This window comes from Colletotrichum siamense (genome assembly GCF_013390195.1).
Source record: "Colletotrichum siamense strain Cg363 chromosome Unknown KSG_Cg363_contig09, whole genome shotgun sequence".
In the NCBI taxonomy this organism is placed as follows: Eukaryota; Fungi; Ascomycota; class Sordariomycetes; order Glomerellales; family Glomerellaceae; genus Colletotrichum; species Colletotrichum siamense.
The window spans coordinates 1,328,535-1,351,289 of NW_023501022.1; the positions used below are offsets into that span (position 1 = coordinate 1,328,535).

The window sequence follows — 22,755 nt, forward strand, 5'->3', positions numbered from 1 at the left end:
CAGCAGGTTCTTCCAAAGAACCACGAGAGAACCGCACCTCAACAAATTGCATGAAAATGGGGTCTACTCTTTGGAATTATCGAGGAAGAATGTTTTGCGCTTTAATTTCTTTTATTTTCTCTTCGACGGTTTGTGAGTCTTTATGTGCCGCGCCGGCGTTTTCGGAACTGACTTTGGGGAAGGATTTCTTAGAGTGCGCACTTCCCCTTAGCCCCGAGGCACGATGCTTGCCGCCACGGACACATACAATCCTACTTCATTCCCACAGACTTTTCCGGCCGTGCAAAGACTACAGAACACGGACTCGGGAGGAACACGGGTGTCATTTTCCAGGTACCGACAGGGGCATTTGGTGTTATTGGACATTGGGCAGAGGAGCCCGGGCATAGACATCAGGATCATCACAAACCAGGACTGGTAACGACTGTAACATTCCAATTTTTCTCTTTGCTCTACCAACACATTACTTCGAACCACTCATTACATATGAATATATCATAGCTTGGAGCCCTTTCAACGATGGACTGCCACCGTCAGGTCCACGTCGAGCCTTCCGAATGAGTGAGACACTAAAATGTATCCACCAACTAATTGACTTGCGGTTTTGTACAAGACGCGCGCGCATACACACCAACGTCGTCGTAGCGAACGGCGATCGGCCTCCCCCCGGTTTGTTGTTTACTCGAGACCGACGTCTTCGGCTCACATCTCTGTATACAACCTCTCACCCACTACTAGATGAAAAACCCCGGCAAGTGAATGCGAGGGCTCTTGGGTTTGTGTCCTAGACCACCGCCACCAGCTTACATCACCAAGCCGATGACAACGGAGACAACAGCGGCCAAGCTGAGGGCACCGACGGTACGGACGCCAGCGGCGCCGGAGTCGATGCCGTTGTTGCTCGTGGAGCCGCCCTTGTTGCCATTGTTGCCGTTCTTCTGCTGCTGGCAAATGCCCATGAGGGTGGAGTTGTTCATCATCTCGTTGAGCTTGGCCTCCTTCTTGGCAGCCTTGGCCTTGAACTTCTCGATCTTGGTGGTGTTGCCCTTGAACTTGTCGTTGAGGGCGGTGTCGTTCTTGGAAAGAGCAACGAGCTTGCTGTTCGGGTTGTTAGCGGCCGTTCGTATCAACTGTCATCTTACACGGGAATAACTTACTTGAGCTGCTTCATCTGCTTGCACTCTCCCTGGGTGGTCCTGGCGGAGCAGTACTGGAGGAGGGTGGTGTTCTTCTGCATGTCGGCGAGCTTGGTCATGCCCTGCTGGACCTTGGCCTTGATCTTGTCGGCCTTGGTCTGGTTGTTCTTGGTGATGGCGGCGAGGGCGGTGTCGTTGGCGACCAGCTTCTGCAGCTTGTCCATGCGCTTCATGAAGCCGCACTGTCCGTTCTCCTGCTGCACGGCGCGGACCTGGTCGCACGTCGCCATGAGGGTCGTGTTCTTCTTGGCCTCGTCGAGCTTGGGCTGGACCTCGGCGGCCTTGGCCTTGATCTTCTCGATCTTGGTGGCGTTGTTCTGGGTGATCTCGGCCAGGAGGGTGTCGTTGGCCGCGATCTGGACCAGCTTCTCGCCCTTGAGGAACCGCTTGCACTGCGCCTGGGTCGAGTTCTTGCCGCCGCCTTGGTGGTCCTTGGCGAGGGCCGTGGCGCCCAGGAGGGAGACGAGGAGGAGAGAGAGCTGCATGTTGACGGCTGTGGGTTTGGTGGTGGGAGGAGAGGTGGAGATGTTTTGTTTTGTGAGGTTATATATATAAAAGGCGGGCCGGCCGCAGTAAAGAAAGACAGTTACTGAGAATTGAAGAGATGATGAGATGACCGCAGGCCGCTGAACCAACAAGAACAGAGGAGGGATGAGGGCAGACACGGCCAAGTCTTATACCAAAGGTTCATACCACACCCCACGCGGACCAGACCACCCACACCGGGTCTCAACCGTCCGTCGAATTCATCCCATCTCCATGTAAGTGCGTGTGCGCGTGAGTGTGAGCGTGTCGAAGTGTGAGTGTACCCCCTCCTCTCTCTTCAGAAGGGCACTCGCACGAAACCGACATACCAAACGCACCTTGAGCAAGCCCCCCTCCCCCCCCTCCCCTCCCCAGAAGGACGTCGCCCCCGTCCAACGAATCGCCCTTCAGATGGCATGTCTCAACCCCCTCCTCCGCTACGCGGTGCCTGGCCGGCTGTGCCCACCCACACACGCTGCAACCGTAGTTCGGTTTATCGGTGCGCGAACTCGCCTCTCCGGTTCTTTCTGTGTCTTTCTCGCTGTGCCTTCTATGTTCAGCGGTTCGGCGGGCCATGCACCACCAATTAACACCCATGGGCTACATTAACAGTGGCAGAATGCAAACCCAAAATTGGGTGCTTGTTCGCTCACATTGCTTGCGCGCGGCTCACCGAACCTGGGTGAACCCTCGAAGCACTTTCTTTGCCAATATCGGACATCGGGACCTAAGCGGCGCGTTGTTCTTCTCTCTCGCTCGCTCTCTTCTGACCGACGTTGAATGGTACATTCGCGCGGCAGACAGCTGCCGTTCGAACCAGGTCCAGATCATGTGTAACAGACGATCCCCCCCCCCCGTTCGTAACCAAACTTGACATTGACACTTTTTTTTCTGAAGTTCGATACACGCTATCACCGAGGGCCTGACGTGGCCTTGGCGGGAAGTGGGCGGTAATTGTGACTTTTGGGCGCGCCAGTGGTTGAGAGAGAAACACATCACGGACATTTTCTCCTGTTGTTTTTCCAAACGGGACCAGCCCCCCGGCCTGCGCTGCTGACGACGGTTGCAGCAGCAGAGGGGGCAGATGGGAAAATCCCACGGCAAATGGGCGCCTTCGCGGCAACGACATGCCGCACGAATTACGACTCTGGTGTGTACGGGACCAAAAAAACATGCGCCCCCAGTAACCACGATTCCAATCTGTCTCTACTGCACCGTACCCGCTAGCGCGTTGCTTCAGATGCGGCTCAAACGGCATGTTTTGGCACTCTTTCTCCTCCACTCTTTTACTGAGGTGCACTAAGAGGTAAACCCCCTACACCCCTGCCGCCTCCAACGTCAATCCCAGCACCCACGCATTGTCCGTTTCAGCTACCCCCCAGCCCGGACGCGACGAAACACTGCTGATCGATCGACGGTACAGCTTAGCTTAGCCCAACACACACACACACACATTCTCTACGCCCGGAGACGGATAATGCCTGGGATCTTGGCCAGCCTTCTTCTGTTCCCCGTCTCGACCTGGCCGTCCTCGCCCAATGGTATTGTGAGTCGCACTTACGGGCGACGGTCACTCGAGGCCTCGAGGCCAATCGTTTTCGCAGTAACTGCACCCAAAAATGGCACTTACAGCGGAGATTCGGGCCCCCCTCCCCCCCTTCCGTTGGCCCCCATACAATAAACCTTGTCAACGCAAGGGGGGAAAAGAAGGTGATCTCGACTGCTCTTAATACAATCTCTGGTAGGAGAATGGCAATCATGTGTGCCAAGATTTGATGAGAGGCGGGCCTGCGATGTAACCGCAGCAGTCGAGCATAGCAGATCCAAACGCACATCCCCTTTGCGCCCCTTTGGTCCCTTGTGGTTCACCGTTCAGCAAAGTCACTCTTCCTTTCCCGCGGTTGTTCCGAGGTAAGGTAGTCTCGACACACTCGCCGGTTCGCTACCGCTTCTCTTACACGTGTATACGTAGCCCAGATACACAATTCAAGCTTCGAGGCGGCGCTAGCGCTTGTTTAGCTGCCGTCCCTGCCTAGCCTGGCACCTGGGGAAAAGAATGGCTGCCGTGTTACCCTACAGCAAGTGACAGGAACCTATCCATCTGTGAGATCTCTGCCCCCCCTCCCCCAAGGTGGCTAGTCTAGTGGGAGATCCGCATGTGAGGCCTTGGCGATTTGCGGCTCAATGCATCCGTGTCTTGGTCGAGTCTGGAGTTGAACGAGTGCACCTGGCGACATGCAACTACGGGAGGAATCATCTTTTCAAGTACAGTGGCGCCCAATAACGTACAAAGTGGTATGGCGTCGTTACGGCGGTGCAGGAAAGTCAAAAAGAATAAAAGGGGTCTTGGCCGAAAGATGCGCCAAAACGGCGTCTTCTGCCGTCTCGCATTCGTCTGCTTTTGTGGTGTACCGTCCGTGATCCTCACCCGCGGCCGAAGGTGAGCCGAAAAGGTGAAGAGAAAGGGAACGAAAGAAAAGAAACGCTGGCCACCGCTCCTTCGCGTCGTGTCCGTCCAGCCAGTCGCCTCTCCATCCGCAGAGCCGTCGTCATCTCGTCGTCGGACCATACCGCGATTGGAGGGGTGAGCAGGACCAGGCTTGTTCGATCTTCCTCTCGTCTCTTGCACCTCGAGGTCCAACAGTCCTTGCTCGCTGGGCCCGTTGTCGTCCGGAAAACTCTGTCTGTTTGCTTGTGTCATCCCCTCTTTCCGATGCCATACGTCGTCTCCCTTCGAGGTCTCATGCCTGTCCAACGACGAGTTACCGGCTTTCGCTTCCGCTTCGGCCAAATTCTTTTGTCTGACTGGCAGCTGGAGAAACTGCACTTGTTGCAGCTAGCAAAAAGGACGATGAAGTGGATTCCCGTAGCCGCTGCGAGATGCATTGCTGCTGCTGCTGCTGCTGCTGCTGCATCTGAGCGCGCATACGTACCCTTACGACGAGACATCACATCCCGTAGGCATATCGGCGGTAAAGCCAAGAATGGCCAGATTTTCCCCCCTTCACTGTATTTTCCCAGACATGTCCTGCAGATACTGATGCCCGTGATCGACGTCCCCGCAGCGTTTCCTCTTGGCCTGCCCCCCAGGTTCCGGGATCCCCTTCTCTTTTTTTAGGGTCACTCTAGGAGAGAAAAAAATCGCACTAACTCCGTTAGCGAGCTAGCGAGCCAACGAACAACCGCCAAACGGCAATATTTGGCGACGGCAGCGACGTGCAGCGACAGGGCCCCCCTAGACGGTGTCCGGGGGGGGGGATAGACGTCGAGAGGTCGAACGACCATTCAGGCCGCCCCTTGGCATCCATTACTAACGATACTCTTCGAGACGACCTTGCACATGGTGTCGCCTCAAAAATGACAAGCTTCGACACACGCAGTTGTGGGCGGCCCTCCCCCCCGACCAGACCCCAGGCAGAGTTGTAAGGCGATACCAAGACAAGACGTGTGTCAAGTGGGTAGCGAAGGTCAGTTGAGGCGAGTCGCGGGCGGCGGCGGCGGCGCTACCCTACCCTCGCTGCTTGGCCCTGCACAGAATGCTTCTGTCTGTCTGGCTGTCTGCTGGGCCCAGGACCCTTGTTCAGCCCGCCGGAGAATTTCAGGAACATTTTATTTTGGCACAGTGAGAGCGAGGGAGAGAGAGAGAGAGACGGGTCTCAGCTAGTCGTTGATCTTTGCGCCGCACATACACATATTGCACACACTCTACATGAATACTCCTTGCACAGAAATAACTTGGAACAACGACAGGTTGATTAAACGCTTGCGTACGACAGAAAGAATGCCATTCCTCTTTCCCAAACTGCCATGAATTCGGAAAAATTAACAGCCAGGGCACGCACATACGTAAGGCCAGCCTCCGGCAGGCCCCGAACGCAGCAGGCCCAAGCAGAAACGCTTGTCAATCAACCGCGTCAGGGTTCATGGGGGTTTTACAATGCCATTGAACCCGCGTGGAAAAAGTCTGAATGACAAGAGACAGGACCGAAAATGAAAAGAAGTTGCGTACGCCAGAACAGGACTTACGTAGGCAAGAAAGAAAAGAAGGAGAAACTGACTGACTGGCTGATGCCATCTCTTGGCTTGTCCCTGTCTGCATTTTCTTCCGTCGGATTTGGCCCACTACAAACTTACAATAGGGAAGGGAAGGGAAGCCATCCGCAACACGCCATATCCCTCCCACTTGCATCTTTTTCACTTTCCTCTAGCCAACAGTTCGCATTGCGAGAGTTCCGACGGCCGAAGAATGGCTGGCTGGGGTCCCGGGGTTTTCTTTCGTCTTCCCTCTCTCTCTCTTTTGACGCAGGATAGCGTGGAATTCTAAATTCATACCTTATCTAGCTGCTCCGTTCTGGATAGATTTCACGCTTAAAAAGGAACATACTGCATAATGCGTACTCATCCGCGTCACCCAGCCAGCCGCTCGGGTCGGAGCATAACGCCGAACCTAATGATGGTGTAGGGAATGGCCATGATGGGGAGGGCATTTCTGCTTTTCGGGAGGCGGTCCCGAACGTGGTTGTCATGCTCGCTTCGTCTTTTTACTTTTGCCTGTCTGTCGTGCTGCTGCTCGTCTTGCTAGGTAAGGAAGGTTCCGACGTTCGTTGCTTTGGGTTTCTAGACCACATCACCCCATCGTCCGCTCTCATGATACCTTCACGGTGCTTCTGGTAGTTCGCCTCTGCGTGTGCCATGGTTCATTAGCGCCTGTCAACGTGGACTGCCATCTCGCCAGACGCCAGACGCTGAGTTATAGACTATCTGGTATCGCTCGTATCATCGTCGTAATCGAAGCCATCATCATCCATCTTTCCCCATTTCTCTCGGAAATGCCCATCCTCCTCAAAAGCCAATCTCCCGATTCCTCCTCACCCAAAGACCTCAATCATGAAGTGGTACTCTATCTTGCTCCCGTCGTGCCGCCCCCGCACCGTGAGCTGCCGGCACTTGTCCGCCAGGATCTCCCCGACAACCGGCGCTCCGCAGTAGAACACACCGACCTTCATCTCCTCGTCCTCCTCGTCGGCGTCGTCGTCGTAGGCGTCGTCTGCCTCATCTGCGACGGCCCTTCTTCCCACGCGGCTGCTCGCCCCATTCATATCCCCCCGATCCCTATCCATATGCCCGCCATCCCTCCCATTGGCCAGACGACCGTCGTCGCCATTTGCAACACCACCGACGCCGACGTCGTCGACCACCCTCTGCCCGTCCACAGTGCCATCCACGTTGCTATTTTTCTCTCCGACGTCCGTTCCCGCGTTTGACCCGTCGCCAAGCCTGCCACCACCACTCTCACAGGCATTTCCGCCGGCCCCCTCCCTGCCGCCCTTCCTCAGCCGCCTGCGCGCCGCCCGGAATTGCCGCATCTCCTCGTAGTGCCTGTCCAGCACCGCATCAAAGTCCGGCCGCCCAAACCGCGTCGCGTTCAGCAGGCCCGTCAGCGGCGACCGCGGGTGCTCCTCGGTGCGGTGCATCTCGAGCAGCCAGCGGTACACGTGCGTGACGATGTCGCGCCGCTTCTGCGTGACGTGCGTCGCGATGCGGATGTCGAGGTGCTGCTGCGCGGCGCCCTCGTGCGCGCGGTGCCACGCCTGGCTGCGCGAGACGGCGTTGAGCAGGTCCGCGATCCAGAGCAGGTAGTTCCTGTCGCGCACCGTCCAGTGGAAGTCCACGCGGCGGTAGTCCGGGGCGAAGGAGTGCTGTTTCGAGGGGTGCGGCGGCGGCTTCGCGAGGTTGTTGGGGACTTGTTTCTCGTCGTGGACGGGTGCGGTCACGGTCGTTTCGGAGTCGTGGCGGTGTTGCTGCTGCTGGTGGTGATGCTGGCCGGCGGCGTGCGTAGGCCCCCCGTGCTCGTCGTCGTCGCGGGCTTGTAAGTCGGCCAAGATGCCGGAGAAGGGCGTGACGCCGATACCCGAGCCCACGATGATGGTGTGCCTAAAGTCGTAGAACCTTTGCGCCGGCGCGCCAAAGGGGCCATTAATCCCGACCTCGATGCGCGCCTCCCCCGCCTCGCCGCCCAGCTCCCGCAGCCTCTTCGTCCAGTTGCCGTCCGTCTTGATATGCAGCTGGAACTCCCTCCCCTTGCAGATGGAGACGGTGAACGGGTGCCACTGGAAGGCGCTGATCTCGGGCACCTGCAGGAAGACGTACTGTCCCGCCTGGTATCTCCAGATCCTCTCACTCGGGATGGTAGCTGTGATCTCGACCGTCTCGCCGTCCAGGACCTTGAGCGTCGCCGGGATGCGGTGGAACCCCGTGCCGACGCGCACCAGCCGCTCCGTGAGGATGAGCAGCGTGGGGAAGGCGAGGAAGTAGCCGAACATGGGCCACTGCAGCAGCCCAGCCGTGCCGTGCGCCATCATCAGCCCGATGATGGGGTACATCAGCAGGTGGGAGAGCTGGAAGAGCTCGTGGTTCCAGCGCCGCACCGGCGGCAGGCTGCACAGCGCGAGGACGTAGAACAGCCCCAGCGCGGTGATGCCCGTGAACCCCGGCAGCGAGCGGACGTACTCGACGTACGGCCGGGGTACCATATCCGGTCCCAGCACCGCCGCGACGCCGTCCTGGTTCGCCGGCCGGCTGCCGTGGTAGAACGAGCCCGTCAGATGACCAATCGCATGCAGCGTGGCCAGCGTGAGCGCGACAATGGAAATCTTGACGTGGAACGCCTGGCCGAGGTCCCAGTTCACGAAGCGCGAGACGCGGTAGGAGCGGCGCAGGAAGGTCGAGAAGTAGCGCGACATGCTGAGGATGAGGAAGAAGAAGGTCGGGTACAGCATGCCGGCGCACGTCTTGGCGAGGACGACGCCCCAGCCGAAGGCGGCGCGGTACGCCGGCGTGGTGGCGTACTTGACGCACTGCCAGACGCCGAAGGCGAGCGTGAGGCCGGCGACGAGGGCGAGGAAGGCGACCTCGGGCCCGTGGACGGCCCAGTAGGCGCGGAAGCGGCGCCAGGGGCGCAGGCGGCGGACGTAGTGTCGTTCATCATCCTCGGTGGCCTTGTCCTGGCTCAGGGAGGGGACCTTCCACTCGCGGACGCGGGCGGCGAAGTCGGCGCGGGGGATGCGGATCTTGCGGGGGTCTTCGGACTCGCCAGAGGAGGAGATACCCATGATGGAGCGGAGAAAGTCATGGCGGAGGCGGTCGTCGGCGGAGTCGTGGGACTTTCTCATGACGTGGTGTGGTTTGAGCTGGGAGGAGGGCGTCAGCTCGTCGTGGGCGGCGTCGAGCTTCGCCTCGACCTCGGCGTAGTCGATGTAGCCGTCGTCGTTGTGGTCGAGGTCGTCAAGGAAGGAGTTGATCTCGTCTTCGGTGAGGTACTGAACTCCCTCGGCGGGGTCTGTAACGGGGTGCTCTGCCATCGATGGTTCTCAGGGGCTGACTGAGAGGTTCTCACAGACGATCTGGCGAGCGGGAGGACTCTTCCTCCAGGGGAGGGACGGGACGAGGGACACCATGGTGTTTTGTATCTTGGTGCTCCAAAGAATGGTGGACAGCTCATCAGACGCGATGCGCTTGGCCTTCTGGGCGGTGATTTCCCGTCTCCTTCATGTGCTGCGACCGTGGTGTTTTGCTACGGGCTGGAACCGCGTCGCAGTACGTCAGCCAGGGGAGCCAAGAGTCTTGGTGTTTTGGCGTGGACTGCGTCTAGGCACTTCAGGCACTTCAGGCCACTTTCCAAAGGTGAGATCATCGTTCCGCATCGCGTCTCTTGGAGTCCTCTTGGGCGGATCTCCCAAGCTGTCAGTGACACCACAATCTCAGGATCCAGACCTCTGATCGCTTCGCGCCGCGCACACGCCGGCACCAACCTTGTTTTTTTCTGCTGTGCCGATTTCTGCAAGAATTTTGTACCTCACTGCTTGATGCGAAAATGCCATGCCAAACCGCGCGTCTTGGCTTTTCTTGGTGTTCGTCCGTCCAGTTTTTTCTCTCCCCTGAGATTCGATGGGTATGGCTGTTCTTGTCATACTGGCGTGCTGTGATTGGCTTGATAAGAAGGTTTAGAGCGATCCAATTAAGCGGTACAGAGCACGGACCAATGACGCAGTCAATGCTGACCTCTCTCTAAACCGTGGCTGGCTATGGTTGTGCGGTGCGGTGCAGGTGTTTGGTGATAGAGGCCCAGCACGCCGGGGCCTCCCGTTCAGGGTCCGGCATGTGCCGGTCGTCCTCGACCGCCTCCCAGGCCTGAATGAAATCTCCGTTCAAGAAATGCCATCAAACACGGTATACTCACTGATATTCGTAGTGAATCGCGGAGATGGAGCAATACAGCTCGGCAGTCCTTGGCTAGTCCATCTCAGTCCGCATGCTAGAAGACGCAGGACTCGTCGCAAGCTGACCTGCCAACTGTAGGTAGTCCTAGAACCAAGCCCCTCGCCCTGACGACACCCAAAATCCTCACGCCCATCTCCCGCCCCCGATCCTCCAGCACACGCAATGTTCTATTTTCGACTCGCATCCCGACCGTTCCACGTGTCTCCTAGCCCAATGGGAAAGCTGACATCTCTCGCTAGAGCTGACATCCTCTTACGTGGAGAAGACTGAAGGTCGCTCAGCGGTGAATACACAGAGCGTGGCTGAGCCGCTGCACGCCGCCTCTTTCTCAACACCTGCCTGCACCACACTCGTCAGCGTTAAACGAAGGGGACATTTGTGAGAGACAGATTGCCAAGAGAATAACAGAAATTCCTCACACCATATTTTGTAGAACTACCAGAGTCCTAGGACGCTGCAGCCTAGGACAATTAGGTAAAACCGCAGCTGAGCAGCCTCAGCCCAGGGATCTGCTCCGCATCGCGACCCGGCGCCCTGCGACGCTGTGCACCGCGATTATCGGGTGCCCCGCCGTCGCCCGCCCCCATCAAATGTAACCACCGCCGTGGGCCATAAGAAGGTCTACATTCCCGTGCAATCGCAAATACAGCCATATTCGCTCCTTTTTCAATTTTTTAAAGTGCCTGCCTGCTGTTTGAATCTTCATCATTGCTTCGCGGCATCGGGCACTTTCAGGCAAACATACACCTGCCACCGACGCTGACCGACCCCACTTCGCCAGCCAAAGACCCAAACGGAACCCCGCCAAGCCCCCTCCCCGGCCGCCGCAGCTTCCTCACACCGCACCACCACCGCGCCTCTTACCCCGCCATCAGCCGGCCCAGGCAGAGAGCCTCACTGACGCCTAACCACGAACGCCTCACCTTCAGCCGTCCTCACCATCACCACATCCCCCCCCCCCCCCAAACCTCACCTCACAATCCAAACCCTCCTCCCCTTCCCATACCCAAACCACCCTCAAAATGACTTCCCCAACAAAAGACCGCATAACCTGCCATGTCCTCGACACCTCAACCGGCACCCCCGCCCGCGGCGTCCGCGTGCAGCTCTCCACAACCACCACCTCCTCCTCCTCGCCGCCCCCCGCGCCAGGCCAGCCCGCCCTCCCCAAGACCTTCGAGTCCCTCACCGACGACGACGGCCGCATCAAGGCCTGGCTGCCGTACTCGTCCTCGTCGACCGCCGGCGAGGTCCCCGTGTACACCCTCGAGGACGTGCTGGGCGAGATCAAGGGCCCCTCGCGCTGGGAGCTGCGCTTCGACACGGCGGCGTACTTTGGCGGCGACGACAAGACTTTTTTTCCAGAGGCCGTGGTCGTCTTCACCGTGCAGGAGGGCCAGCATTACCATGTCCCGCTGCTGGTGAGTCCGTATAGCTATACGACGTACCGCGGCAGCTAAGCGCGGGTGGCAAGGATGCTGAGGGGACTGGGTTAGTCAGGTACGCGGGTAGCATTTGGACGAAGAGGCATTCACACGCATGTAGCAACGGAAAACTAAATATGATATCCAATGGTGCAAGGACCTTGCAACTCAATGATGTGATTACTAAAAATCTGCTGGTTAACGATAGTGTCTTCATCGTCCCATCCTAGGTTTTCCTTCCTTGAGAGGGAATGTCTCTCCCTGCCTGCAGGGCGGGCTTCGACAGTGACAAAAGAAAGAAGAAGTCGAGGGGAAGATGTTCCCCGTGTTCCATTTTGAAGTAGCCCGCCCGTTGTTGTGTACGCCTGATTCCCATGTTCCCAAGCCCACCAGTAACCCGTCCTATGAACCCATGAATAAATAAAACTCCACGCTTGCGCTGGTAATGTCTGTTTTTACAAATTTTCGGCCGTGTCGTCATTTGCGTTGCGTTGTCTCAACGCTCAACTTCTTGTCGTCGTCGTCTCTCGGAGCGGAATCCTTCTTGGCGTCTCTCGCAGGAGTTTCGGCCGTCGTGCTCTACTTCCGCCAGCCGAGCTTCCTAAACAGACTGCCCTTGCGTCCCGTCTCCGACGTCACTGGTGACAGATCGCCGCTGTGTGACAAGATGCTCTCGGCGCCGTCCTTGCTGATGCGGCCCGCGGGCAGGCTGGTTTGGCTGGTGTTGGAGTGGATGTCGTGCTCGAGGATGGCGGTCGAGTCGGCGTCGCTGCCCCCCATCTCGCGGTACATGGCGGCCATTTGCGGGGTGATAACGCCGTGACTGATGGTCCGCTTGTGCTTCTGGAGGAATGAGCGGCGTGTCCTGGCCATCACTTTGCTGGAGTCGATATCATCCTGCGAGATGACGGCGTTTGGTGAGAGGTTGGCGTCGGGGTGTGGTAGTGTGGTGTTACGGTCTGGGTTGGTCAGCTTCAACAACTCGAACTTCACGATTTTGTGATTAACATACCTCCGTTGAAAGGCTCAGGAAAACCAGTGTTACGAAGGCTGTTTTGGCTCTTCGTGCTCTTGGTTGACGGGCTTCGTGGTGTGGCGTTCATTTTGTGAGGCTCTGCGGTGATGCGATCTTAGTTTCTGTGGGGAGTCGATCGAAGATAAAATAGTGCGAGATAGTCTGCGAGATGGAGACGGTCGCAGGAACGGTCTTGGTCTTGAGTGGCTGATATTCAATGGAATAGTAGCGTCGTGGGGAAACAGAAGAAGATAAAAAAGAGCCGGGGAGTGAGTTGAGTGAGAGACTGCTCTCTGTTCAGACTAGGCGGCAAAATGGTGTTCAGGAAACGAAACTGGAATATCGGAAGAGACAAAGGCGGAAATAAAGACCAGACTGGACCGGGCTTGAGGGCGAGACGCCGACGGGATTCTTTCTCGTGGGTTTATGAGATGTTGCCGTTTGATCCTTTAGCGTCTTGGGCAATTACGAATCCCCTCCCGAAAAAGGCGAGACCAGTTAATGAGACCGGCAGGCCCAGGAACGAGACGAGAGCAGATGCAGCGGTTGGCAATTGGACAAGCGAGACGACTCGACTGCAGGCAGAAATCGACTCCTCTTTTTTTTTTCGACGCCCCAACAGCCGCGGGAATGGGCGGGGGGAGGCAAGTATTTAGAGGGGTGCATCAGGTGCTGCACCGCACCAGCGCATCGAGGTGCGGGTGTGGCTACTGGCCTATGCTTCTCTCGCTATGGCTGCATCTAGCAACAAACACGTAACGTCCCGCCTCTTGGGCTGTGGGTGGAGGTGTGCTGCGTCTTGTTTCTCGTGTGTCTAAGGTATGGACGAACAGGTTGCCCGTCGCTCTCGCTCCATGACTGCTCCTCGCTCGGGCTCGGCCTTCCGCTTGCAAAGTCGAGTCGAGCGCAGCCATCATCGACGAATGACTGGCCGCAGCAGCTCCAAGCTGTGCAGCAATGCCAGCGAGAGACTGGGGGTGTGCAGGGGGAGGCGGGGGAACAGAGTGCCCGGGAGAGCTGCAAGAATGCACGCCGCTGCTAAAGCACCGCTCCGGCTTAGGTTTGTTCCCGCTGCACCTCAGAGGACAGACGAGCACTAAACTCGCTGAGCGGAAGAATGGACAGCCTCAGAGCCTGGGATGACCTGCATGAGGGACTCGGCCATGCAATGCACACACAGTTGGAGGTCATGGCCGGTTGTGTTTGGCTGTGTCATGTTCCTCGAACTCTGATCGTGGCGTCTTCATTGGATGGGGACGGAAGTGCTGTGCCCGTGGGAACTGTCCCAACCGCCCAACAAAAAAAGGCAAAATACCACCGACAACAAGCACCACGACGACGGGCACGACAGGGGATGGGTGGGAGCCTCTGCTTCTAGAATGCACGGATGACCCGGCGGCATGTCCGCAAGGCGTTTCCTCTCTTGCGGGCCGACGAATGACGAGTGGAGGATGCAAGGGTTCCGCTGGGAGGCGGATGATGCCAGATGGATCGGGATGAAATGAGTGACGGAGGATGGTCGGAGGATGGAGCTTGGTGGAAGAAAACAGGCAGGTAGGAAAAAAGAGACATGGCAAAAAAGCGAGTTGTGGAAAATGGCATGGCTTACCTGGAGAGGCCGAGGCGATTGGCGCGAAGCGGTGCCGGTATTCCGGGACTGGGCGTCAGAGGTGGAACGCGAGGACTTGGCCTTGGGGTCTTGGAAGGCGGTAAGACGGCGGAGAGTCTGGGCAGAAAGCGGCGGGACGGAAACACGCTGGCACGCTGGGTGTCGAGGGCGGGCGGGCGAGTGTGAGCGTCTATTACACCGAAAACGTATCCTCCGCGTATCGGGCAGGTAATATCCAAGAGACGGGGTCGAATTCGGTTTCTTGTTGACGAATGATAGAACCAAGATGACGAAAGGCTCGGTGAAAAGGGTCCTGAGTGTTCTCCACTGAACAAGCGCGCGGTAGGGAATGGGCTGTTTTGTTTTGTGGGCGAACCGGCTTCTGAGCGGAAGAAGCAAAGAGTCAAGAGATGCTGCGACGTCGATGCTGAAACGGCTTTGCGGGGGTCGATGAGGCAATCGTGGAATGGGCGAGCCGTAAGCCGTGTGGGAAGGTTGAAGAGATGGCAGGAGCAAGACGGAAAGGTTCGTAGGAGCAGGGGCGGTCGTGGTTATGAGTGAGCGTCGTTGGTCGTTATTATTGCTCGTCGATGATCGTGCTCATGGTGTGGTCTTTGGGCGTGGATGATGTGGGCTATGATAGTCGGTTGACGTTGCGTTGGTTATGCTGGAAGTGGAGGCGAGTGATGACATTCAGGTGGACAAGGCCACAAACACGGGTAGCGGCAACCCGGTTCGTTTATATCATGAGAGGGCACGACAGACGTGTGAAAGCGAGCGAGGGAGAGAATGCCGCGGCCAGCAGGATACGGACAGGATAGGATAGGATACCTGCGTTGATCACCGGGTAGCATCTGGCATCTCTGGGTCCGCAAGGTCAACCCGGCCGGTCGGTCATATCCGCAGATGGCTGGCAGGTACTTGTCCAAAGGGGGCAGAAAGGTGTGCCCGTGTGGTACCTTTTTTAGCCTCTGTAATAAAGGTACCCAACGCGCCTTCCAATTTACCTATCTGGTGGAAGTGTTTGCTCAACAACACTATCTTCATTACTAACCAAGTAAGGTCCAAGTCTAAAGCAACAGATCGCAATATGGCAGGTGGCCGGCAATCGTCCGTGACAGTGCAGTCCCTGTTTGGCTTGGAGACCTCCCGTAGCAAGCCAAACCCATCTCTGACTGGCCCAGCGATGTGCTACTGCTGGCGTTAGGGAGTCACTACTCATGTCCCCCAGAAACCTGCCCAAAGAGAGTAACGATTCGCCCTCCTGCCCTTTGATGATTCGACCAAGTTCCAACAACCCCAGACCTCGTCAGGCACTGCAAGCGAAAACACCCGTCGTCCATCGTCACCTCGCTTTCTTTAGCGTTCCGATGATCCAACGGCAGCTGGCAGAGGCACTGGCACTCACCACTCACGCACTGCAGCGCTGCAACACCACTGTTGGCAGTCTGTCAACCTGTCTCGCTTATCCTTCTCCTTACTGGCCCGGTGTGGCAACATATGTCGCAGCAGACCTACCAGACGACGCTGACTGCAGACAGGTTTTCTGACGAGTTTCCCATCGCTGCCAGCAACATCGGCATCCACGTTGACGGGCTGATTGGCTTCCGGGCGCCTAGCCCTATTCCCCAAACTGCCTGCAGTAGCACCTCCAGGGTAGCAGCAGCCACACGGGGTATCCGCGCTACCTAAGCTAAATCCAACTATGCTTCTTCTGTGCCCTTCTTCGCTGGCCGATACCGCCCCCGATCTCTGCGTCTTTTAATCTAATAAGGCTAAAGAAGGGCTGTACACCGAGCCTATTGCGGTAAAACGAGCCGGTGAGCAATTTGAACAAAACTAAATGAAAATGCTTCACCAAAACACCTCAGGGACCCGCGGTCTCCAGCACTCGTCCAGCGTCCTCGGGCCCCTAAGAGACCCACTATCCGTACTACGGGCCCTCTGCGCCTGCCTCTCCCAGCTGGACTCTGAGCCTCTCTGACCTCCCCTGCCCCCTGTCCCCTGCTCCTTACCTCATTCAGTAATCGACACCAGGGCAACATCCAGTCCCGGATCAGGTAGCAGCGAGAACTGAGGGGCTCACCGCTGCCCGCAGGACCCTGACGACCTGACTGACCTCAGTGTCCTCCGGTCCCCTCACCCGCCCTGACGACACCGAGCAGCTGCGCCTTGTCCCTGATTGGCTGAGACCAGCGCCCGCCACACTAAAGCGGGTCCGAAAGAACCCCGACGATTGTCCCATTGGCCACCGCGATGAGCTAGGCCAAGACCAGCCACAGCGCTCGCGTTACGCGGCCCCCGTGAATCTTTTCCATCATTCTTCTTTCGATGACCATTCACGCCGCCACTGTCACCATGTTGAAGCTTGCCAGCGCAAGCTGAAAAACCTGCTCCACAACCCCGTCGACGCGCCGAACGGCAGTACGGCAACCCCGACCCCGGTCCCACTGAAAAACCTCCGTCTCGCATTTTGAGTTGCTCCTCCGTCGGTACCTTGCTGCCGACTGATTTGAAGCCTGTCCCTGGGGGGCGGGGGAGAGAAAAAGACTGAAAAACAGGAAAACCTGCCACCCCAAGCGTGACAAGACGCTACTGATCCGAACTCCGGCAGATGGAATGTTTCTGAAGAGTTCAGCATACCACGCTGAAGTCAGACGTGGATCACTCCTCTGGATTTGGGTGAATGGGTATGATCACTCACCAAATTGCTGGGTCTGGCAGGAACGCAGTTCCGTTCCCAGCCTAAAGTTTGGCTTTTTGGGTACAATATTCTTGTCTAACCTCTGGCACGAGGATCCACCACCGTCAACGATCGCATCCAAATCTGTGATATCAAATAAACCTCTGCGTACCTTAGTCTGTCATGCTGTGGCTTTTCCCTCAGCTGGCTTGGTCCTGGTCTGGACCGCTGCCCTCAGCGCTAATCCTCGGGAGAGGCACCTCTCCGGGTCGCGGCACATCGGCGCCATGGCCTCAAGCCTCCAACGTCTCTGCTACTGCGGCTGCTGCCTTGTGAAAGAAAAAGCAGCAAGCTCCGTTGGCTTAGCCTCACAGGACTTGACACTGATGCAGCTTGGTTCGGGCTGATATTTGGAATGGACGAGCGCTCGTCTTGTCTGTCTGCCAATAGCTCTCTCGCTCGGATTGTTCACGTGCCGAAATGACAGACGGTTGAAAGAGTTCAAGCTCGTGCCTAATGTTTGGCCAGTTCATTTGACTGCCATGACACCACGGCATCTTCCGGTAGGTGAAAGACCTCGACCTGTTGCTAGACTAGTTACGAGGGACGTTATCAAAAGTCATGCACCTAAATTCAAGGGAACCTCAAGCTCTGTACCAATGTTTTGTGTGAGCTTCTTTGCCGTGCCTTTTTTTCGGGCGGCTATCTTTGCTGCGACATTCGCAACCAAGTCTGAAATTTCGTGGTTCTCTTCCACGCGACTCTCTGTGCAAATTGTGTCCTCCCTAGGACCCGGCGCATTGGTCCAGTGGCCCTATCATGCATAGGGAACTCGCCCCATCCGAATAAGAAGATCTATGTAGTAGAGTCCTCGAATTGAGGCTTGACTTGTTGAAAATCGGGAGCAGCTCCCCATATGCAGTGCAAGTTTGGCTTTCGTCATGCCAGTCCTTACAGCACCATGAACAGAACCTCTGTCCACAACTATTACAGATTCTAAGTTGCCTCGATGGCAATGATCGAAGCTTACAGATCCGAAATTCTTCTCCGCAACTTTCCCGAGGACACCTCTCTTGCACCCATCCCCAGATCTGGTTCACTTTGTCCTTAAGCTCGTCGTCGATAGGGAGTCTTTTGCGCGACCACATAGTATTTCCTGTGCAACACTTAGGGCTGGAAAAGGGATATCGAGTACTCGCCTCCATCTTCGATTGTACGCACTTGCTGCACAACCAATCACCGCAGCTTTCGGTATAAAGCGCTTTCTCATCATCAACGTGTGATTTACAGTTCCTACACATGCGTTTCCGTGATGAAGACTCGCATGACAGCTCCTTCTGTTCAATCTTGGCAGCTTTCTTGTCTTGCGAGTTACTAGTCGGTTCAGTGGCTGCAAATTGGGTGGTCGCCTTGCTTCCTTTTTTCGTGTTGCCTTCGCCATCAGGTTCTCGGATTTCGTCTCCACAAACGGACTGGGCACAGACTGTAAGACCTTCGAGATACTCTTCGATAAGAATGTTTTTGCGCTTGGTATTGCTGTCTTCTGGTTGATGTGAGACTCGAAGCCGTTGAATTTCTTCCAGTATCTTCTCCGTATTATCCTTGATGCTCGGGATGAACTGCGTTCGGTTTCGAATGGCTTCAGTGTCTGCTTTGATGCTTCTAGCAACAAATCTAGACAGAATGCCTGTCAGCGCGTGGGTTGGGAAAATCGTATTTGAGGCCTACACTTACAACGTGATCGTCTCGACAGTCAAGCTTAGCGACTCACGGTATGTTGTCAACTCTCTCGTCAAAGCCTCGACCTCCTTTTTCTCTTTAGTAGCCCATGCAATAGCCCCGGACGGCGCTTTGCATCGCTTCAATACGTTCTTGATATCCCTTACGACGCTGTTACATCTCTTGACGATCCGGTCGATCTGCGCCTGGAACGAACTCGGCAGCGCATCGCCCTGACCGTCGTCCTTTAGTAGCTCGAGTATGAGTTGGAGGTCGGCCAACTCGCGTGCGACACTCGTGAGGTCGCCTCTAGCGGCTCGACAATCGCGGATGAAGGACGTTATGGCCTTGATTGTCGCTCCCGCTGCGGTTATGAGGCCTACGCAGCCTGTGACGATGGAAAATGGGTCCGCCATGATTATGTCCAAGGGAAAACATTCCCGAGCTGATCAGGCTGTAGACTCCATGGATATCATGAATGACCATGGAGGGGCAGTGTCGCGCGCATTTGACCGCCCAATGAGAGGGATGGCTGGGCCACAAATATGCATGCACTTTGGGCGTCCTGCAGCCTGCTGCTGACGGGTTGCCGATGCCTGCTTGGCATAGTCTACCAAAGTCCACGAGAACTTGTAGTAACATTGAAACTTCTTACAAACTAGTGGTACCGACGCCGTAAGGTCTCTACATAAAAGCCAGCTTCGCAGGCCTGGATCAATCTCCGAAAACCAATGCCACCAACAGTAGTGGTCGAGGACTAAATCCCACGAATGGTTAGCCTGACTTGCAGTCTGAAGGGAGCTGATGAGCAATGCGCACATGCTTCATTTCACAGTCCGATCTAAGGAACATCCTACTCTCTGTCGTCCGGGACTTGTGGTGCATTTGCTCAGTTTATTCATGATTATCTCAACGAAACATTTCACTCGCAACATTCAGCTGATGGGACTTCCAAGCTCGCCAGACTTGGGCGGCACAAGATAGATTCATTGTGGCTCCTGCGGTTGTCACAGAACGGTTCTGGAGACAGCAGTTTCTTTTTGCTTGACTGAACCACGTAGGCAAAGGTACTACCTAAGGACCGATAGCCTTCGATCGAACCATAAATGAGTCATCGGCGTTGTGGGTTGAGAACTCTTGATCACGTAGCTGGATGTCGCGCATGTATAAAAGAAGCGTTCTTTTTGAAGTCATTGAAATTTTAACACAAGATATGTTTCCGTGAGAATCTCGAGACTTAAATTGCTTGCAGTTACGATGGATAATGCTTTGTGATGAAAATTTTGTATAAAACGGCCGTAAAGTGAGCTACAGCCGTGCATAATGAACCAGCTTCTATCATCTCTATCTATTAATGCGGGGATATTCGTTTAGTCGATTAATTCGAGTGCTACAAGATGAATTTGGGAAGAGAAACAAGGCAGCGCTATAAAGAGACCTGTCGTAGGCAATACGAAAATCGAGTTGCTGTAACTTTTCCTCGTCAGCCAAGTATAGGGGATATGGAAGGAGATGGCGTGTCTGCCGCAGAGCAAAGCTATCAGAAGCGGCGAACAAGAGTAAAACAATCCTCTGTATTATTAACACTGGTAGTCCTTATACATAGACACAGTAACAAACCTGAAATGAGCATATCGAGGGAACCGTTCGTAAGACAATCCCCAATGTGTCTGGTGAACACGTCTCACAAGCGTCTTGGGCGTATCATGCTCAATGTAGGACCCGGTCGTCACTTTGAGGCTGCCTTGAAGCCTAAACATCAAAGGTGCGGTAGCAATTGCGCTGGTATTTCATGTTCTTGAGCTGTCCATCCCAGGAAGGCCAACCGCGCAAACGGCATGTCGATATTGGTCATGCTTCGCACAGAGATAATTAATTACACGGAGAACCGGCGCTCGAAGAACGTCGCCCGATGATTTCATTGCTCCTTCAGTGTCGTTCTGCATTTCATTGACCCTCTGTGGTCCTGCACCCTTAGACTCCCGCGTGTGTTCGCCTCTTGTGATGCCCACTACGCCCAGAGATCTTCAAGATGACGCTGGGAATGGGACCAACGTTCTGGCAAGCTAACTGGCAGGAGGAGAGTCAGTCGTCAGCGCTCTAATATGCGAAGCACTTAGGGATGCTGCTTCTCAGGTGCCCTCGAATAAACTGTCAGAAGAACATGGATTGCCATGAAGAAACTATAATTAATGCATGAAATATTGTTGCTTTTATAACTCCGGGCGGAGGGCGACTGCAGAAAGAAAACGGCAAAAAATGGTCTGCCTCACTTCTCAGTGGTCCCAAGCTATAAATTTACCGTCAGTACCGGCGTTCAATTTCTTCAACATAATCAATTCGTCCTTCTGTGTATTAAGCCTAGAGTGCTAGAGTTAAGAACGGCGAGAAATGATCAACCCATCCCCGTCAGCTTGTGATCTACACAAGCTGAATCCTCCCACCACAACCTTCAGTTTTGAGCAATTTCATTCCTACTTTATCAGCAGACTAAGACGTCGAATAAACGAAAGGCAGCAAGGATATCCAGAACCATCCACACGATGGGCCGACATGAGCTCTGAGTCAGCAGCTAAGAGATCTTCAGACTGAGGCATAAGATGCTTATTGCGGAGAATTAGAGGCCGTCTGCTCTCCATAGACAAGAACACCGCATTGCGTTTGTCATTCTTACAATTCTGAGCTCGTATACCATTTTATACAGAAAACACGAAGCCGGAAGAACCAACGACTACTTAACCTTCGGGCGTGTTCTCTTGATATTGATTCCTGGGCTTTCGCGGGATGTAGGCAATGCTAAAGGCTGCTCGCCTTGACACAGCAGTCAAGATGGGCCTAGGAACGTTCAATCAGCAGAAGAGAACTAACCTACATCGAGCTCATCTAAGCCAGCCATATCAACATTGTCAGTCAACAAGTTTGGTTGGTAGCCAGGCCAGTTGAAATTCAGAGTTGATGAGGTGGTTTGGGGCCACAACACAGATGGATGAAGGTGTCGGGTAGTCTTTCGACTTGAGACTGTAAAGATGGTTCGCTTCCAGTTGGGGCTGTGTGTGTATATATTTGAAGTTCCCAAGGAGAGGTTAGATCTGTCAAATGGATTCGCATCTTGGATTTGAATCCCCAGCTTGGCTGTGTGTGTGTGTGTCCGTGATAGAGCCGATTCTCGCGCACTGAAGCTTCATGGGAGCCATGTGAAACATGCTTTTACATTCGTCGAACGAGGTTTCTGTTGTCGTCGAGCTGTTCAGAGAGGAATACATCAAAACAGCCGCAACCGGAGAGAGTTGTGCTGATGACGCCGAGCCATATGCCTCGGTGGACAGCAAGCCTCGCTGAACGATGAAAACATGAAATACTCTCAATCGTCGATGCCGTTTTTTTTATTGTTGTAGAGAGATGTCATCTTACCTGACTGAGCCTGCTTTTAAAAGACTCTGCTTTCTCCTGACTAGCTGGATTCCGAGGCTTCAAGACCAAAACCACAAATAGCATCTTGAACCTAGGCTGGTTTGATAAATACGGGCTACTGGGTCATTAAAATGCTTGGTCAAGGCAAAATGGTGTAGCTTCACATACCTTGGTTCACCGGTTCACCAAAACAGATGAGAACCGTCTCAATCAAGTCGCGTGAAATATTGGGTTCGGAGCTCAAAATGATAGGCTGTTGTTGCTGAATACCACAGCCAAATAGTCCTGAAGCCACCGGAAGCCAGGGCAGACGACGAAATTGGCTACTAATGAAGTATTGCTAAGTTAGGGAGAGAAATGTGCCGTTGAAGCACGTAGCCGTTGCAGATGTAGACTGGTGGCATTAGCCAATGATGCTGAAGCTTCTGGAAACTAACAGAGATGGACAATCTCAAAATTTGACTCCGCCTTCCTCAGCTCTTGGGGGAGTAGAGTTTTATAAGCCAGCGAGGGCTGTCTCCCCGTAAACAACGATGCTTCCGATATGTGCTTGGTGTGACTGAAAGTGTACATACATGTCCTTGAAACCATCTGCGAAGAATTCTCAGCCACCGAACAATGAAGTACTTTGCAAAGGGCTGGAACATGTCCATCATGTTCGTCGGCGCTACCTCATGCTGTTTCAATCAACTTGCCTGCAGAATGTTTCTAGAAGGATCTCAGAAAAGGTCGACAAGGATGTAGTCATTGAATATTCAGCAGGAATACGTCAATAGCGAAAGCGAAGATGGGCGACAGGGCGTCATGAGCGTGGAACTATATACATACCCAGCCCTCTACATTCTGTCGTCGAATGCCTGTACTAGGATCAAACAGATTGCACGACAACATCG

At 55.1% G+C, this 22,755-nt stretch overlaps 5 protein-coding genes across 5 annotated transcripts; 1 reads left to right on the forward strand and 4 right to left on the reverse strand.

Moving 5' to 3' along the window:
* Nucleotides 1-803: 803 nt before the first annotated feature.
* Nucleotides 804-1,681, reverse strand: CGCS363_v013085 (uncharacterized protein; the record flags this gene model as incomplete). Its single annotated transcript, XM_036644934.1, has 2 exons — nucleotides 804-1,098; nucleotides 1,158-1,681. 2 exons carry the CDS (start codon nucleotides 1,679-1,681, stop codon nucleotides 804-806), a joined length of 819 nt encoding a protein of 272 aa, XP_036489832.1.
* Nucleotides 1,682-6,589: 4,908 nt separating this feature from the next.
* noxA-0 (Superoxide-generating NADPH oxidase heavy chain subunit A) lies at nucleotides 6,590-9,082 on the reverse strand (the record flags this gene model as incomplete). Its single annotated transcript, XM_036644935.1, has 1 exon — nucleotides 6,590-9,082. One exon carries the CDS (start codon nucleotides 9,080-9,082, stop codon nucleotides 6,590-6,592), a length of 2,493 nt encoding a protein of 830 aa, XP_036489142.1.
* Nucleotides 9,083-11,023: 1,941 nt separating this feature from the next.
* Nucleotides 11,024-11,461, forward strand: CGCS363_v013087 (putative 5-hydroxyisourate hydrolase; the record flags this gene model as incomplete). The annotated part of the gene is made up of 1 exon (XM_036644936.1): nucleotides 11,024-11,461. The coding sequence occupies one exon, from the start codon at nucleotides 11,024-11,026 to the stop codon at nucleotides 11,459-11,461; it is 438 nt and encodes a 145-aa protein (XP_036489143.1).
* Nucleotides 11,462-12,004: 543 nt separating this feature from the next.
* Nucleotides 12,005-12,528, reverse strand: CGCS363_v013088 (uncharacterized protein; the record flags this gene model as incomplete). Its single annotated transcript, XM_036644937.1, has 2 exons — nucleotides 12,005-12,384; nucleotides 12,438-12,528. 2 exons carry the CDS (start codon nucleotides 12,526-12,528, stop codon nucleotides 12,005-12,007), a joined length of 471 nt encoding a protein of 156 aa, XP_036489825.1.
* A 5,575-nt stretch (nucleotides 12,529-18,103) lies between these two features.
* CGCS363_v013089 (uncharacterized protein) lies at nucleotides 18,104-18,867 on the reverse strand (the record flags this gene model as incomplete). The annotated part of the gene is made up of 3 exons (XM_036644938.1): nucleotides 18,104-18,106; nucleotides 18,202-18,406; nucleotides 18,467-18,867. 3 exons carry the CDS (start codon nucleotides 18,865-18,867, stop codon nucleotides 18,104-18,106), a joined length of 609 nt encoding a protein of 202 aa, XP_036489826.1.
* Nucleotides 18,868-22,755: the final 3,888 nt, after the last annotated feature.